This window comes from Camponotus vicinus, unplaced genomic scaffold (genome assembly GCF_025532165.1).
Source record: "Camponotus vicinus isolate PSW18456_S1 unplaced genomic scaffold, iyCamVici1.0 SCAF_5, whole genome shotgun sequence".
NCBI lineage: Eukaryota > Metazoa > Arthropoda > Insecta > Hymenoptera > Formicidae > Camponotus > Camponotus vicinus.
Genome location: NW_028141977.1, coordinates 9,834,983 through 9,852,630, shown reverse-complemented (window position 1 = coordinate 9,852,630; position 17,648 = coordinate 9,834,983). Strand labels below are relative to the sequence as shown.

Here is a 17,648-nt window from a genome sequence, read left to right as displayed (position 1 = left end):
TAACGTTTCCAGAAAAAATACAGTCAAATTCATACTTAAAATACAGTCATATTCATATTTATAATTATCGAAATCTATCTACATTTATCTCTAGCTTAGTTAAATTGATAAACTTAATAGTAATATATATATATATAATTTTATAGAGCATAGTTCATTATAATGTTTTTTTTTTATAAACAACCACGCAATTATTACTTTCATAATTTAATACCAACGCAGTGTTAATGTTACTGATAATTTAGTCTGAAAATACTTGTGCATCTTATACGCAAATTATTTACTAATACAGTTTTATTATTCATTGTGTTATTGTTCCTATAATTTGCATTTATTATGTGATGATTTCAATAATATACTACATATGTGAATTTGCAATGAGTTATTATAAAAATATAATATTTAAAAATATTGTACAATTTATAAAGGCGGTGTTCCATCTACATCCTAAGAATTTCATTATGAATCGGATGTTTGTACACTATTAACAGTGGTAACTTACAAATACCTCTCTGAGGATACTCTCTCTTATGATTATATGCAAATTTTCTTCATAAATACGTTCTGTATACAGAACATATATTTTATGTCAATATATGACACATCTTATTTTATAAAATCAAATCAATCTGATGTTTGATAGAACTATACTGTACACTCGTAATAATTATAACTTATCTAAAGTATTAAAGTTCTATATAATATCTATATATGTGACGCGGGTTCCTCATAATGCCTATTATATTCTAATATTGTATTTCTATCATTTTGTAATTCACTATCAACTGCATCGTTGCAAATACACACTGAGTCTGAAATACTTCCACCTGAAAATAATATAAAAAAGCTATTTTAATATCTTTTATACATTATTATATAAATCGAGTCATACAGAATCTCGACAGGTGTAAATAGTATATTAATGTATATATAAATACATAAATATTATATAATAAATATATTTACAAATGTTTAACTACATATAGTATTGTTAAAATCTCGTTATTGTTAGAAAAATTTGTCCTATAATATCTTAATTAATTGATTTCTATATGGAGTACATTATCCCAATTACAATATTCCAATTATAACATTCCTCAATCAACAAGTAACATTCAAAAAGCACATTAAACATACAACATTTAACATTGAACATGGAACAAATTTTTGTTTCTGCAAGCATACATGTATAAAATTTCATAGAATATATTATAAAATAAAACACACACATGCAACAAATATATATTCATTAATAAAAAGACATATATAAGCAGTACCCTAGAAGTTTTTCAAAATATTTATTACAATTTTAAGAATGTTAAAATTTATTTGTTGTGATAAAAATATTAGTGACAATAATCTTATACAACATTAAATAGAAATTATGTAGAATGTATTTTGAAATTCCATTTACTCAATTTTTTTATCAATATAGGTGTATTTATTTACTGTTACTTTTCTAAAGCAGAACCATACAAAAATACAAATATATAGATAAAATTATATATAACTATTTATATAAGAGAACAAATCATCTAATTATATTGCACTCACCATTGTATGTTTTTTATGTTGATCGCAATATATCTAATTGTTTAAAAATATACATGCATTATTATACCGTATCCACACATACATTCACAACATAAAGCCTAGTCATGTTACATACAGAAATCTGTAGGCAAGCTTCATCAGTTCAAAGGATGATACCATATCACTTCAATATATTAAATTTAGTCACAATTGTTTTAATATTTAATTTTTTCACTCATAATATATATTTGTAAAAGTGAACCAACTTTAATGTTAATCTTGATGTTAATATCAATCTGAATAATAGAAAAATATCAAGTCTGATAGGAATATCAAGCCTATATTCTCTATTTTATTATAAAATTTCTTATTGAAAAATAATATAATCTTTATTATATAATTATTTTTCTTGCAATTCTTGAAAGTGTTTAAATATAGCCAATTTTAAAATTGCTTAATGTATTATTTTCCCCATTTATGACATCCATGGGCAAAATATAAAACTAGAATATTGTAAGTAGAGAAAAAAGCTTTATATTTCTAAATTTAAAACCATCCTCATGCATCCTTACCTTGTGAAATAAATCACAAAAGAAGAAAATATATTTTTTAGAAATAATTCCTTCAATTTTATATTATTCATGAAAAAATAATATCGAAAGAATTAAACTAAAAATAAGATTTATAAACTCTATTGTAAAATGTAAACCAATAAAAATAATGAAGTGATATAATTGATAATCAATTTAATTATTTAATTAAATAAATTGCAAATTTTATTATAAAATCAATGTTTTTTTAAAATAAATTAAATTCTCTTCACGTTCGTGAAGATTCAACAATTGAATATATATATATATATACACACACATACACATACATACATATATATGTATATATTATTAATCGCATATGATAAAATACTTATATGTGTATTATATCATATATATTAAGCATCACTTTTCATGTACTGTGACGGTATCTCTTTATAGAATATAAATTTATGATTTAATAAAAAATATAAGCATTCTTTTTTTAAATGTCAAGTCCTTTGAAATGTTTAAATAAATATTTATACGTATACAAATATAATAAAATTAGATATAGAAAGTTATTTTAGAAATTATTTCATTTATACAGAGAGCCAGATTCGATTAAATTGATTACCAAATTAAAAAAGAATAATGAAAAAAGAATAATGAAATCATGAAAATAAATTATATACCAGATACACAGCACACTATCAGGTGAGGCCCAGTGATGATCTATAAATGCGTTGATTCAGCTTGCCCATTATTCTTAGTATCTAGAAATTTGTCTGCAAGAAAGATGTTTGTATGTTATATAAAAATAATTACATGCACATTCCATACTAGACCATGTACTGCCTACATTAAATAAAGCCCATTTCTGAAAAATATTTCATTGATTTAATAACAAAATGTATAGAATAACGACATATATAAATCAACGAAAATGGTAAATCTTTCTTTTTTCATCAATTATTCGCTATATATCTAATAATTATTAAACTTACTAAAATATTAAAATATAAATTGCAACTTATATTGTGAAAAATATAATATAAAAATTAAAAAATTCAACATATATACTTTCAAATTTCGAATAAAAAATTTTATATAAATTGTATTTTTATAAATGTAATAAAATTTATTTTTGTAAATATTAGATATATTCTTGTATATTTTAAATTAAAAAAAAATTGATAGATAAAAGACTTTAAGACTTTATAAAAAATGTATGTGGAATATCTTAATTATTCACATAAATATAAATTTATATAAAAATTATAAAAATAAATCCAAAATAATAAAAAAATATAATTACTAGTTCTGTAATAAAACAATTGTAATATAATAATTTTTATTATAGATATGATTAAGTGCAATGATTTATGTATAGAACCATATATTAAAAAATGTATGTGAAAATAATGATAGAAAATATGGAAAGGATTATAAACAATATCAGCAAAATGTCATATGCGCGCACACATACAAATTTAATTATTTGCTATTATATTATTTGCTAAGATTATTATTAATATTAATATTTTTAATTTGCATTCCTTAACACGTTAAGCACCATTTTTTAATAGGACAATATCGCAAATATAAATAAGTATTTATGACAAATATTCATGATAAAATGATCAAATCATCTTGATAAATATTACATATTTTTAATATTAAAATGAATTTAAAATATATGAATATATAAATGTGTTACTCCAGTTTAAAAATGTTGGTGGAATATAAAATAAAGATTTAAATTTAGAAGAATAAAATTGTATGTAATAGATAATCTCAAAATTGATAATAAAATATTGCTTGTAAAATACAATTGATCATAATAGTAAAAAAATTAATGTGAGAAATCTTAAATTTTAACAAGTTAAGCGCCACGATCAAATTTATAGAAAATTAAAAAAAGAATGATAAAATGCAAAGAGTCATGTTCAAAAGTTTCTTATTGTTTCTAGAAAAATTAAACCTAATACAAAAATATCTATAACATTTAATATAAATACATTTAAAGTTTTTCTAATAATATTAAGTAACTCAATATTTGTTAATTCTGTTAATTAATAAATATAAATATAATAAAATGAAAATAAAATATATGAATGAATAAAAATATTCTTTTAATTATCTTTGTAATTTTATAAATTACTTCACATATATACATATACTTTGTATATATTTTATATATAAAATATATTTAATTTTTATATATATATAAATATTTTCGAAATGTATTTTTTCAAAATCTAATTTTATATTTTTTATTATATATATATATATATTGCACAATTTTAATATATAATAAGAATTTTTGGCGCTTAACGTGTTAAATGATATCACAATTTGCATACTACCTTCTTTTTGATCCCAAAACTTGTGCTTGTAAGTCCAAAGTTGAGAACAATTCATGTACTGTATAAAAATAGAATGTTTTAGTAGAATTGCAAATTTTTATTTCACATTCCAACCAGAATATACTATAGGGGTAATATACATTATGTATATGTATTTATTATATATGTATGTGAACATGTTAATTTATTAATACAGCATCATTATATGTGATAATGACGTCAACAAGTAATACATCTTCTTAAAAAAAATTTTTCGATTTCGATATTTCAATTACATATATATCTGTGAATATTGCACTTACTGAATTATATTGTGAATCGTATGCGTGAATACTGTTCCAATACTTTATTTAATAATAGTGATTATGTGTTTACAGGTTAGTATTAAATATTTAAAAAAAATGATTAAATCTTGGAAAAATTACACTTGTGCTAGTGTGTTTTGCATATAAAGAACAGTTTTAGAGTGACATTTACATTATTCTTAACAATGTGTGTGTATGAAACATCATCAAACATATATCAAGCTATATTAGTAATGATTTCAATGTGAACGTGCAAAACAAAGTGCGTTATTTAAATAGAAATTTTGTTCTAACTAGTGTTGAGTCACAGTCTTTTACTTACCTGCAATAGCAAGATCGACCAATGCTTTATCTTTTTGTATGTGTAGTGCTGTCAGGAAGAAAAAGAGAGCACCAAGTACTTCTACAAACATTGTAAGAAACATTGCATATTGTAGGCTACGAAATTCGATGATGTTTTGATCGTCATGAACAGCAGATTGTCCTCCTACAGCTAAATCTGGTAAGAGACTGGACTTTAATCCTTCCGATATCTAAAATTAAATTATATTAATTATTAATAAATCTAATTGTTTAATTAGTAATGAAATTATGTCTACATACCAGTCCAATAAGATAAGGACTGCCTGCATCTCCAAGAGCATGTGCGATAAGTATTTGGAATGCCTCTGCTGTAGATCTCCTTGTAGGAATTACTACATACTGCAATATATAATAAGAGAATTATTAAATTATATATTAAAATATAAATAATGAATTATATATTAAAATATAAATAATAAGAGAATTATTAAATTATATATTAAAATATAAATAATAAGAGAATTATTAAATTATATATTAAAATATAAATAATCCTAGAAAAATTTTTTAAATAATTATCTTTTTTCAGTTAAGTTCTTTTTCTTACCAATAACATATCTGCTACAATAGACCAATTCAAATTTAATGATAATTGACCAAAGAATATTAATATATAACAGAGAGTAGAATTTGTATTGGCAGTAATCATAGCAAAGAATAATAAAGGAGCGCTTATTAGAAGACCTATGGCGCATATTAGAGGATCAGCTTGTTGCCAATAGACTCGTAATTTTTGTGCTATAGTAGAACCTAATGGTACACCTATTAGACCAGATGCCATACCAATTAATCCAAACTTATATGCGACACTGAAACATTAAGATGCATTTATATAATATTTTTCAAATATATAGATATTCTCTTGTTACATATCAATCTTTTATAGATGCATTATTATAACGAATTTTAAAAAAACGTACTCGTCTGGATCGACAGCTACTCCATAAGGAAGTAATTTAAAACCGTATTGTAGATATGTTGGCGCCCACCATGCTAGAGCACCAGTGACAAATGCCACACAAGTAAATCCTGCAGTAGACAGCATAAAGCTTGGACTGAAAATATATATTAAATATAAATATAATAAATTTATTAATTATTTACTATAAATTATGATAAATTAATTCTATTTTATTAGATTTTATTAGAACAACAAATGATAGAAATATATAAAGCAATAGATAAAGCAACTGATGCAATATAAATAATTGCTTTTTAATAAAAAAGAATTAGTACAAAAAGACCAATAATAATTAATTATATATTATTTTCTCTAATGATGAAAATGTATACAGCTAATTACTTTTTCAATAATTGCTTGATATCATATGACCATGTAGTAGTTGTCAAATGAACGCCACCTTCTACCTCACCTCTGATAGGATCTCTGACCACAGTGATTAACAATATAATCGCTATAATACCTAATATAGGAGTAATGCGTAACCCCCATTGCCAGTTACCAGCAATACGAGCTGTTTCACCTCCTATGATATATCCCAGACCACTAGAATAAAAAAATTATGTATACATCATAATTATATAATGTATGTATTCTAATTGCATATAATCAATATACCTTCCAACTGGGATAGCGAAGTAAAATAGGGCAAGCATTTTAGAACGTACATCTTTTACAAATAAATCACTAATTATTGTTGGTGCAATTGTGGAGTAACTGGCTTCTCCTATACCAACAAGTGCTCTAAAGAATAAGAACCATCCAAAGCTCTAAAATAAATTAAAACTATTATATTATATATAAGCTTTATATGATATTATTATCCATAGTAATATATAATTAAATCTGTTGAGCATTCAATACTTCTAATATAAAATTTTTGTATTATTGGTTATTTCTTGATCATAGATTTATTCTTTCTATACTAGATTCACTTGTCTATATAGAAGAAGTTACTTACCTTCATATAAGAACCAATAAATGTTGTTAAGCACCATAAAAATACACCACCGCTCATAATCAATTTCCTACTATAGCGATCTCCTAGGTATCCAAATAATGGTGCGAATATCATATAACTCAAGATAAATGCAGTTTGTAGTAGTCCAGACATATCATTACGGATACTAAAATCCTTTTTAATATCAGTCAGTACCCCTAGAGCAGAAAATTAACTTTGCTCGCAAATGTATGTTGGAGAAGTAAAAGTTATATTCATGTTTATAAAATATGTTGTCTTTAATCCCAGTGTGTTCGAGACTCACCGGCGATCGTAAAACGGTCCATATAATTTATAAGATTTACGAAACAGAGAACGGCGACTGTAATCCAGTCGCTCGCGCTGATCGACCTCAGTTCCGAAGGCATTGTTGTTTTTACACGTTGTTGCGTTTCCCTCGAATCGTCGTCCCGAGCCACATTTACCATACGATACCTGGTTTCCGTAATTGATGCTTTATCGTCTACCATGACGCGACGAAATGCTTGACATTCCCGTTCTTATCTGCATTGGAAATAATAATATGTAGTTTGCAAATTAACAAATTATCTCTAACGATAGCCGACTGTCCCTGGGACATAACCTCGCGTGGCTTATTGACGTTACCTCGTTATAAGACAAAAAACTGATCGCAGGCATCTTTCGAGCATCACACCACGCGCATCACACCACCTCTAATTGAACTCCAAAGTGGGAAAGCAATCAGAAATACACATATATAAATATACACATATGTGTGCGCACCTGTACATACACTACACTACGCGCTAGACGTGAGCTAAATAATCCTTCGCTCCGTGTGTGTTTCCGTGCGTAATAAAATATACATACATCGGACACGTCGCTGCGGCAAATTGCGACGGCGTATAAGTATTATGTTATATAGAGATACGAACGGCAGATAAATCGGTGTCAATCGAAATCAATAAGTGCCGATTTGTCAACAAGTTTTTATTCATTCTCTATCCCAGACGACAGATATAAAACAACAAGTCACAGTTTCTTCGTCTTCGTGGGAGAAGAATTCACCTTTGGATCCGCTCCTCTTCGAATATGCTGTTTGCTTTTAGCGAGCAATGAAAGGGAGTTATCTCATTCGTCAATTTGTTATGAATTGCTGATTAATTGTGATCCAACGCTGTTGCGCTAAGTAATAATAACAACAATAATAAATGTCAGATGAGACATTTTTGACGAGCGTCAGATCAAAACGAAGGATTTAAAAATTTATTGAACCGACGAAAAGATTTTTACATTTGATTACACAGTAGTAAAGTACGTACTAGTGTATCTTTAATAATATTAATTAGAAGTAAAATAAAAGAATAACTCAAAAAATATATATATTCAATAATATCAAAGTATGGGAAATATTAATTTAAAGGAGAGGTTATGTTCCCTTAATAAATTAATTGTGTGTACATGTAATACTAATATGTACTGTTACATTTTTTCTGTCGTAAAAAAAGAATAATTTTTAGAATTCAGGTGGAATTATTAATTCGTCGTTGTTTTAAAATTATATTCTTGTTTTGCTTCATGAACTTAACAAACTGTCTGTAATATAAAAAATATTTTTGCAATATGTATATATATCAGATGCAAAATAGTTACATTTTGTAGATATAAATCCATAATTTACATCTGTTATTTTACAGGTTTAATATCTTTATATAAACAATGGATGATTCCCCGTTGCAAAAAGTAGAGCTGCAAACAGATGTCTATATGGTATGTTTGCAACATGCCTTATCAACCGAAAACTTTGAAGTGATGGGTTTATTAATTGGCAATGTATGTTGGATCATTTTAACATTTTTAATGTTTTTTTCTCATACTTTTTTAATTAATGAAACAAGTAGAATATTAATCACTCGTGTTTTAGTTTGCTTGTGGAATTGCTAAAATATCAGCTGTTATCATTTTACGGCGTTTAGACAAAAAGAAAGATAGGGTAGAAATTTCTTCTGAGCAATTATTGAAAGCTGCTGCTGAAGCCGAACGATTAACGGTGGAATTAAATCGACCTATGCGTGTTCTCGGCTGGTATCATTCACATCCACATATTACAGTTTGCCCATCACATGTTGGTATGTATTAAAATTATTTCTTTTCAAAATGTTTAAGTAATATAAATTCCATATAAACAATTCTTGTTACATTCATTATTTTTATTTTATTTTATGTAGATGTCAGAACTCAGGCTACTTATCAAACAATGGATCACAGTTTTGTAGGCTTGATATTTTCAGTATTTTCAGAGGGAAAAGAATCAAAGGTATATATATACTCTTCTAATCTTAATATTTGCATCAACATTCATAAAATACATGGAAATGGCCCATATCGCTGGAAATTTGTTTGATTTTATTAAATCAATTGTTGTTATAAATAATTAAGCAATATTATAGAATTTTTTAATTTATATATGTGTGTGTGTGTGTGTGTGAGACAAATGATGAGTCTATAAAATATTAAGTTATTGACATAGATAAATTATAATGATAAGTGATATAATAATGATTTTTTGTTTTATAGGAACATGAAATCTTTTTAAATTGCTTTCAATCAGATAATGGTGAAGCTACAGAAATACCATTGGAAATAGTACATACTCCAGATATTTCAGATAGATGTTTGAGAGTAAGATTTTAAAATTATTTGTAATAGGGAAATTTAGTGCTAAAAAAATTGTGTCTTTTACCTGAAAATAAATACTGTTACAGACAATGACAGACCTATCAAAAATTTTGGTACAGGAAGAAGAAGATATGGCTGAAGCTTGTAAAGATCATCCAGATGTCCTTGCCAGTATTCATAATAATGCTGGTATGTATCATTCTGTTTATTTTATATTAAAATATTATTATAGTAAAAAGAATATAATGTGTGTTTAGATTAATAAAATAATTTAACAACTTATAAATAATATAACAACTTATATAACTACATACTGTTTTAAATAATATAACAATTTTATATATATATATATATATATACATAATATTTTTGATAATACGAAAGTAAGTCAAAGTAACAAATCTCAAGGAATATAAATAATTTTCCTTTCAGTCAGAACACGGGCGTTGATTCATATAACAGATATTATTACAAAGCCTTTGGTACAAACATTTGAAAAGAGAATAGCATTGAATAAATTGCGTGCTATGCATCTTCAAAGACAATTACAGGAGTTACAGAAAATGTGTAATGGATAAATTTTTTTTTAAGAGAAAATATAGTTATATCATAATATAAATTAAAATTTATTTGTGAGCATGAATAATCTGTTCATCGAAACTATGTTGAGTAATAAAAATAAGATTTCAAATAAAGATAAATATTTAAATAAATTGAACCTCATAGTTATTTGAATAATTCATTGAAAACAGTATAACATATCAATAAGTATTTTGTTATATATGATGTATATGCTTTCTGTTGTTTCTATTTTTTCATTCATTTTAAATATCAAATAAAAAATTATCTTATTAACAGTATTTATAAAATATAATACTACATGAAGAACATTGATGTAACATAAATAAAACTATCTATAAATATCTGTATATTTTGTAAAACAGTTCTTCTAACTGATAGCCTTTTTTCAGAGAATAAGAAAAAATTTAGAAATATATTTTTGTCACAATTATTCATACACACAAATAATAAGATTTCAAATAAAATATTTAAGAAATATTTAGATGTTTTTTTATATCTAATGATTAATTTGTAAAAACATATATATCCAAGATTTTTACAGAGAGATTTTTGTGAAATGCATCGAATATGTGAAAGAAATATTTGGGACAAATAATCTCGATGTATTATGTTTTAAATAATATAAACTTGCAAAATTATATATTGTTTTTTTATATATTTGAAAAAAAATTATTACTAAATTTAAAGGTATTTACCTGTCTTTTTGTATGAGAATTCTCTCCTTTATATTTATAACATAGAATTTATTTAAAATAAATTATCAATTGCCTACACTTTCTTGATAAAATATAATTTACAATATTACCTGAGAAAAAAAATAGAGTTGAACCTATATTTCTTAAAACGTGCACTGAAGAACTATTTCAGATTTATAGAATATATACATAAAAAAAATTTGTTGACAATTATGTATTTGTTTAAGAGTCTGCAGTTTTTTTGTAAATTTCAGAGAAGTATAGATTTACACATATCTAAATATAAATTATATATAAGTGTGCATACTCCTAGACCTTTTTTTTCACTCATGACTCTATTCACAATAAAAGATACATATTTAATTTGAAACAATTTATTAACAATTTCAATTATTAACATCAATATTCTTTCATTGCACATTTTAATAAATTAATAATACAAACGAGAGCAAACCCTTTCAGTGACTTTTATTTTACTCTTCACGAACAAAGATCTGGCAATAATTGCACAGTTCTATATTTACACTACAAGAACAACAGCGTATTTAAATAGACTTAAATGTTCAAAACACAGATTCCGCAGAACGAGAAAGATGTATAGGATGAGAAGGACTACGTGCTAACCTTTTGCGAGGCAGCTTTTCAAGTGTAGTTAACAGCTTTGTAAAATCAGGACGTTTGTCTGCATGGTATGACCAACAATGCATCAAAATGTCCTAAAAAAAAAATTATAAAGTTTCTACAACTTTTATAAATAGTGCACGGAATTTATAAAATAATGATGCTTAATTATATACACATTTTAAACATGTATATACCTTTACATCACGAGAAGCTTGCAAATTTGCTAAAGGTTGTTTCATTCCTTTTCCAACTTGCCAAATAATTGCTTCGGGAGGTTGACCTTTAAATGGCCATTCACCACATAATAACTCATACCAGACAGTCCTATCAAAAAGTATCTTTTTAAACAATCTCATCTTTATTGCTTTGTGTTTACACGCGCGCATTTATTATACTATATTTATTATATTTTTCTTGATAAAACACTAGAAATATTTAAATATATATAATTTTCAAAGTGTGAATCTTGTAAAAGATAATATACTAACCCAAATGCATAAACATCAGAAGCAGCTGTAAATGGTAACTCTTCCTGATCTCGATTTTGTTGCGGTCTCAATCGTCGAACAATCTCAGGTGCCAAATAACATAACCAACCAGGTGGTATATTCAGTCCATTTCCTTTCCTAAATACATATATGTGAGGTAAGTTTGTATCTTAATAGAGTAACATAAAAGTATAACTTATCTAATGAGAATAAATTTTATTCTACAAGATATAAATTTACCTATTTCCATAGCACAACTTTGTAACACTGAATAGACCAAAGTCTGTTATTACAACTTTTCCATTTTCTAAAAATATATTTTTGCTTTTAAGATCCTTGTGTACTATGCCACGAGCATGGAGATATCCCATACCCTATAAGATAAAATTATTACTTGAAATACATGAATACATATTACATAACAGTGAAAGAATTATTATAGCATGCTTTTACATATAAATAACATTTTTTATACTTATGTTACAATTTATGTTATATATACATATTTTTAATATCCTTTTTAATATGATATTTATTCAAATGCTAGTATAATTATATGCATATAAATATATATAATAACTTGAAAAATATTTATGCAAATCATACATGCCTGAGAAATCTGTTGAGCTATAATAGTAGTCTTATTCGTATTAAATTTGTCCTTTCGTAAATGAATATGAGTATAAAGTGTCATGCCTTTACTCATACTAGTCACTATAGCTAATCGAGGAGGTTTCATACAAGCACCCATAAATAAAACTAAATTTTCATGTCGTGTTTTTCGGAATGTGCCTACCTATAATAATCAAGATAAAATATTTCTCATTATTATTAAATTCCGAATTTAATTTTAACTAGTAAATATGTATATTTTTACCTCTAATTTGAATGCTTCTAATATCTTATCATTGTCTAAATAATAATCCATATTTATGACTTTAATTGCAACATCTCCATGCCAATTGCCTCTATATACTGTACCAAATCTTCCCGTTCCGATTGGTTCTCCAATCTTTAATTCATCGTATGGAATGTCCCATTCTCGCATCGACAACTGTGATTAAAAAAAACAAGACATAAAATTTATTCTTATTAGACATTTCACATTTGTATCAAGATTCTCTTTTTAATGAAATGTAACACATACGCTATTTTGTCGAGGCCAACGACTTATATCCCCAGGTATTTCACTATCAGAAACTTGAGAATCTTGAGAATCAACTCTCACCGGTGTCCTTTCTGAATCTGTACTGACACTACCAGATCCAGAAACACTTACTGTTCTGTCACTATCACTTGACATGGTTGTACCTTCAAATCTGTGCGTTTCATGTGTCACTCCCTTTTCATTCTGTACATCTGTAAATAAAATAAATAACGCGTTCAGTTCGATAAAACAACTATAAAAATGCTTTTTTTCTTTACCTGGAAAATAGAATTGTTGTTTGACAGGCGCCTGTGGAGTCTGGGTAGTATTGGCAGGTAGCAATGCTGGACTAGAAGGCGTTGAGCTGTTACAGCTCGAGGTATTTGAACTAGAATCTGCATTCTAATAAAATATAAATAATTATTAAATATATAAAAATATCTGGAATCTTTCTCTATTATTTCGTTTATATTTAGAAAATCATGAAAAATAATCCACTAATATGAAATGTCAAGATTTATACCATTATATATAAAAATTTGCTTATATCTTTGTCAAAGTTTATTAAAAAAAAATAAAAAAAATAAAAAGAAATATTATAGTTGTAGATTATAATATACCTGAAAAGGTATATTCATAGAAGCATGTGCATGTGACCGTCTTCGGTCTTTTTTTAATAAATTTGGATTATGATGATTCGGAGATGTTATGCCAGGCTTGCTTAATATTGGGGAAGCATTTATACCTAAAAAAATTTATTTTTCATCAATTTAATGTATATCTTATATCATATTATTTTAAAATCTCATTGTAATGAAATTTAAAAGCAACATGAAAGAAGAAATCAGGCGCTTTTATGAGTACTATTAAAATTGCAAAGTTTATACATACCATCACCTTGTAGAGTTCGTTTAAACTCATTAAAGAGTTCCTGAGGTAGGCCACACGAGGGAGGTACTTTGGATTCACATTCCCGGTGGCACTTATATTTACACTCCTTGCATTTTAAAATAGTGCCCCATCCCCACATCGGCTTTTCACAGTAGTCACATCTAGTTGCCATCATGTTAAAAGTTTTGGTAAAGCGATGAGCAATTATATGACCCATGGTCCGAGTCATAGTCGGAGTACGTGGAGATTTTGGCACTTGGAGACTTGTTACTAAAAATAAAATAAAAGAAAATATTACATTAAGTTATTGATAATGTTAAAATAGTTTTTCTTTCATGTACCTGTTCCCTTAAAACAGTTATCATCACTTTCTGGATTAGTGTAAGGTGGGGATTTAATAGGACTATTACTGTTTGGCAAGAGACTCTCTGCTTTCATAAAGTCTGTCGTACTACAGCATGAACTTGGTTCTGTTGGTAGACGATTTCTTCTTTTTATAGTGGAATCACTTTTTCTTCCCACAGAAGAGTCATTTCCAGAACTAAAAATATAGAATAATACATTAGAATATTTAATTTACAAATATTTTATATTAAACTAGATTTGTAAAAGTAATATTTATCATAAAATGAGAATAATATATAATATTAAATTGATATATATCTAAAAGATTATATAATAAATTACCTAGATGAAGTATCATCATTATCAAGTTGTATATTTTCAAGACGATTTGCTAATTGTGATTCATGAGATTTTGACTTAGTTAAAGGAAACACTTCAGGTTGTGATGTGCTACTTTGCACACCAATCTGATGTTTCTTGCACGGAGGAGGAGTTGTTGGAAATTTAGTTCCTGTAATTAAGAAAAATTTATTGTATACATATAGTGAATATAAGTTGCCTAAATTAGATGCTAAAACACTAGATTTCAGGAATGCTTTTCACATTTAATAGAAATTAGATATATTTGAAAATAAAATATATGGATGATTCAAATATAATTTCCAAATGCTTAATTTTATATAGGAAATAGACATTTTATACCTAAGTATATACCAAATATATATTTTCAGTGACACTTTAGTGTTATATTAAAAATTGACTAATATAATTTTTAAAACATAGTGGAGCACAAAAAATAATTAAAAAGATAATTCTAAAAAGTTATAAAATAAATTTCATATTTACCATATTTTTGCCTTTGCAATAGAGGGGTACAAGGAGGACTAGTTGACATCAAAGATATTACAGAAGAAGCTTGTGCCAAGATATCGCTATTGAGATTATTGTTATTATGATATGGAATGCTATCTTCTGATGGAACAGAACTTCGTGTAGTGCGAGATCGAATGGGCCTAGGAGAGGCTCCCGTGCGTAAATGATGTCTATCCCAAGAATCCCAATATAAATTCATGTCACTATTTTCCATATCTCCTTTTATAAGAACATCTGAGAAAGCATGGAACAAAATATATAATATTATTTTTTAGACAAAAAAAATATATTCTTTTTTCCTAAGACAGATTTTATTCACCTGTATATCGCCGTAAATTATGTAATGCTCTGCAGAGCCTACGATGTTCCTCCTCACGGCGCACATTATTTTCACCTAGCATGCTGCTCAATTCATGCTCAGACTTTTCTTTCAGGGCCTCAAGGGAACTAGCTTTGTTACAGACCATCTAAAATTATTATACAATAAAATATTATGAAGAGAAATTATAAATTAATTTTTAAATTGAGATATGGAGTGAAATTTTGCACACATACACTAAATTGTATAAAAAATGAATTGTAAAGAATCTGCTCATATTTCTGTACATTATTACCTGAATCGATTCCTGGGTGAGACCTACTACCCGTAGCCATTGTTGTAACGACGGATATTGTCTCATCTCTGCTAAATCGGTTAATTTGGCCTTTGTCACAAGTTGTTTAGAGTATAATTTTATCAATTTCCCCTACAAATAATATTTAAATATAGATAGATCTTACTTTTTGCGTTGCAATTATTGTAATACAAAATATAAATATTACTGATTCACAGAGAAAATTATAAGTATATATTACTTATTTATATATATATATATATATATATATATATATATATATATATATATTTATTTCTTTTAAATCCAAGTTTTGTTAGTTTTTTTTACAATTATCAGTTAATTATGATACTTCAAGATAAGCATACTCAAACAAAGTGCTATACTATATGCGGTACAATGTAAATTAAATTTCATAGTCTATGCTTCCAAACTATATATATCATAAATCTCATATTATGAACCCAGAAAAATTATAGATGATCTCTCAATATCTACCTTTCCATAAAAAGAAATTATGATAAGGGCATGGTATCGCAATGAAATCATATCAAATTTTTCAATCGTAGATTACGGAAATAAGAAGCAAACATCCTCAAAAATCAAGGTACTGCATATGACCAGAGCGCAACGAGGTGAAATTAAATTTTCGCGAACTCCTCGTCGAGATCATCATCCAACAATTCGCCGGATACAAACGGCGATACAGACACGACAGTACAAGTTGTTGACAATTTGTTGACAATCAACACATCGCGATACATCAACAGAGAGCGCCGGGAGAGGAACCGCTTATCGAGGGTCATCAGGTGGCAATGGGGGCCCGATTGTCATCGAGACTCCGTTACCTCGAGCGTCCTTATCTCCTGCTGGGTGAGCTCCGCGCTGGTGGAGCATTGGGTCCGCAGGCCCTCGAGTCGTTCGGCGCAGACGTCGATCATAGACTGCACGTCCTTCAGGGCACGTCGTATCTCCTCCTCGCCGTCCGCCATTCCTCGCGCGCAACGCTCGACCCGAAAACCGCGCGGATCCTCACCGGGGAGGACGGGGACCCTCTTATTTCACGGGCATAACTGGCCGGCCGCCAGGCCCGACTCCGCAGTCAGGACGCGATGTTAGTCACTGCAGCTCCTCCGCGTAACCAAACCACTTATCAACATTGACAACCATCTTGGCCGCCTCTATCGGTGACGTCAATCGGTGCTGCCCGGCGATCCGGGAGCTCGGCGCGTTCATTCGTGTAACTTCACTCGTAAGTGTTCGTAAAGGCGATCTTTTCCAGTTCGTGTTGTAAATTGCCGTCCTTCTCCTCCTCCTCCTTCTCCTTCTCCTCCCCCCTTCTCGCGCCATCCTCCCCCGTCTAGGAGGGCAAAAATATTTTTTCTCATTGTAACACGTGCCTGTAAATATAGCCGCACACACGGTGTGATACTTAATTTTATATATTAATCTCACGATTATTGTGTAATTACGTATGATTTCGTATTCCCTAAAATAAAGTAAAAGTTCAAAATAATGTACATACGTGAATACATAAATATATCCTACTTTTTTAAACAAATTTATATAAATATTATACAAATTTTCCTTGTAAATTCATCGCAATAATTTCGGATACATGGATGTATTGTGATATGATGCATGCATTTTGTCAAATCAATTTTTTTTTCACAGGAAGATGTAATTAA

General features: G+C 27.6%; 3 protein-coding genes across 8 annotated transcripts; 1 reads left to right on the top strand and 2 right to left on the bottom strand.

Annotated features, from left to right (window-relative positions):
* Positions 1 to 367: 367 nt before the first annotated feature.
* Spin (lysolipid transporter protein spinster) lies at positions 368 to 8,264 on the bottom strand. 3 transcript variants are annotated; one of them, XM_083099101.1, is made up of 12 exons: positions 7,668 to 8,264; positions 7,327 to 7,565; positions 7,023 to 7,219; positions 6,680 to 6,831; positions 6,404 to 6,607; positions 6,021 to 6,155; positions 5,648 to 5,909; positions 5,341 to 5,439; positions 5,060 to 5,270; positions 4,433 to 4,490; positions 2,759 to 2,851; positions 368 to 827 (listed from the first exon to the last, which is right to left on the bottom strand). In XM_083099101.1, the coding sequence occupies exons 2-11, from the start codon at positions 7,529 to 7,531 to the stop codon at positions 2,833 to 2,835; spliced, it is 1,542 nt and encodes a 513-aa protein (XP_082955227.1). In that variant the 5' UTR covers positions 7,532 to 7,565; positions 7,668 to 8,264; the 3' UTR covers positions 368 to 827; positions 2,759 to 2,832. The 3 variants fall into 3 exon arrangements, with proteins under 3 accessions (XP_082955227.1, XP_082955228.1, XP_082955226.1); XM_083099102.1 differs by lacking the exon at positions 4,433 to 4,490 and having other exon boundaries at positions 7,668 to 8,261; XM_083099100.1 differs by lacking the exons at positions 2,759 to 2,851; positions 4,433 to 4,490 and having other exon boundaries at positions 7,668 to 8,257.
* LOC145971448 (lys-63-specific deubiquitinase BRCC36) lies at positions 7,419 to 11,937 on the top strand. Of its 3 annotated transcripts, none has more exons than XM_083099105.1 (7): positions 7,419 to 8,336; positions 8,720 to 8,855; positions 8,947 to 9,151; positions 9,251 to 9,339; positions 9,600 to 9,704; positions 9,788 to 9,890; positions 11,553 to 11,937. In XM_083099105.1, exons 2-7 carry the CDS (start codon positions 8,742 to 8,744, stop codon positions 11,582 to 11,584), a joined length of 648 nt encoding a protein of 215 aa, XP_082955231.1. In that variant the 5' UTR covers positions 7,419 to 8,336; positions 8,720 to 8,741; the 3' UTR covers positions 11,585 to 11,937. The 3 variants fall into 3 exon arrangements, with proteins under 3 accessions (XP_082955231.1, XP_082955229.1, XP_082955230.1); XM_083099103.1 differs by lacking the exon at positions 11,553 to 11,937 and adding an exon at positions 10,134 to 10,843 and having other exon boundaries at positions 7,426 to 8,336; XM_083099104.1 differs by lacking the exons at positions 7,419 to 8,336; positions 11,553 to 11,937 and adding exons at positions 8,531 to 8,549; positions 10,134 to 10,848.
* On the bottom strand, positions 11,432 to 17,216 carry Ksr (kinase suppressor of ras). 2 transcript variants are annotated; one of them, XM_083099099.1, is made up of 16 exons: positions 16,809 to 17,215; positions 15,961 to 16,092; positions 15,666 to 15,813; positions 15,320 to 15,580; positions 14,816 to 14,984; positions 14,470 to 14,669; positions 14,129 to 14,398; positions 13,858 to 13,982; positions 13,516 to 13,639; positions 13,238 to 13,449; positions 12,968 to 13,144; positions 12,701 to 12,886; positions 12,331 to 12,464; positions 12,091 to 12,228; positions 11,797 to 11,926; positions 11,432 to 11,694 (listed from the first exon to the last, which is right to left on the bottom strand). In XM_083099099.1, the coding sequence occupies exons 1-16, from the start codon at positions 16,950 to 16,952 to the stop codon at positions 11,542 to 11,544; spliced, it is 2,703 nt and encodes a 900-aa protein (XP_082955225.1). In that variant the 5' UTR covers positions 16,953 to 17,215; the 3' UTR covers positions 11,432 to 11,541. The 2 variants fall into 2 exon arrangements, with proteins under 2 accessions (XP_082955225.1, XP_082955224.1); XM_083099098.1 differs by having other exon boundaries at positions 13,238 to 13,639; positions 16,809 to 17,216.
* Positions 17,217 to 17,648: the final 432 nt, after the last annotated feature.

Excerpts from the sequence above, each read along its gene's own strand:
- Spin (XM_083099100.1), bottom strand. The coding sequence starts at position 7,531 with ATGGTAGACGATAAAGCATCAATTACGGAAACCAGGTATCGTATGGTA. Across the intron at positions 7,220-7,326 it reads GGACCGTTTTACGATCGCCG|GGGTACTGACTGATATTAAA; the intron begins GTGAGTCTCGAA and ends TTTCTGCTCTAG. Across the intron at positions 6,156-6,403 it reads ATCAAGCAATTATTGAAAAA|TCCAAGCTTTATGCTGTCTA; the intron begins GTAATTAGCTGT and ends ATATATTTTCAG.
- LOC145971448 (XM_083099104.1), top strand. The coding sequence starts at position 8,742 with ATGGATGATTCCCCGTTGCAAAAAGTAGAGCTGCAAACAGATGTCTAT. Across the intron at positions 8,856-8,946 it reads TGGGTTTATTAATTGGCAAT|TTTGCTTGTGGAATTGCTAA; the intron begins GTATGTTGGATC and ends CTCGTGTTTTAG. Across the intron at positions 9,705-9,787 it reads TTTCAGATAGATGTTTGAGA|ACAATGACAGACCTATCAAA; the intron begins GTAAGATTTTAA and ends ATACTGTTACAG.
- Ksr (XM_083099098.1), bottom strand. The coding sequence starts at position 16,952 with ATGGCGGACGGCGAGGAGGAGATACGACGTGCCCTGAAGGACGTGCAG. Across the intron at positions 12,887-12,967 it reads TAGAAGCATTCAAATTAGAG|GTAGGCACATTCCGAAAAAC; the intron begins GTAAAAATATAC and ends TGATTATTATAG. Across the intron at positions 12,229-12,330 it reads AAGTTGTGCTATGGAAATAG|GAAAGGAAATGGACTGAATA; the intron begins GTAAATTTATAT and ends ATATGTATTTAG.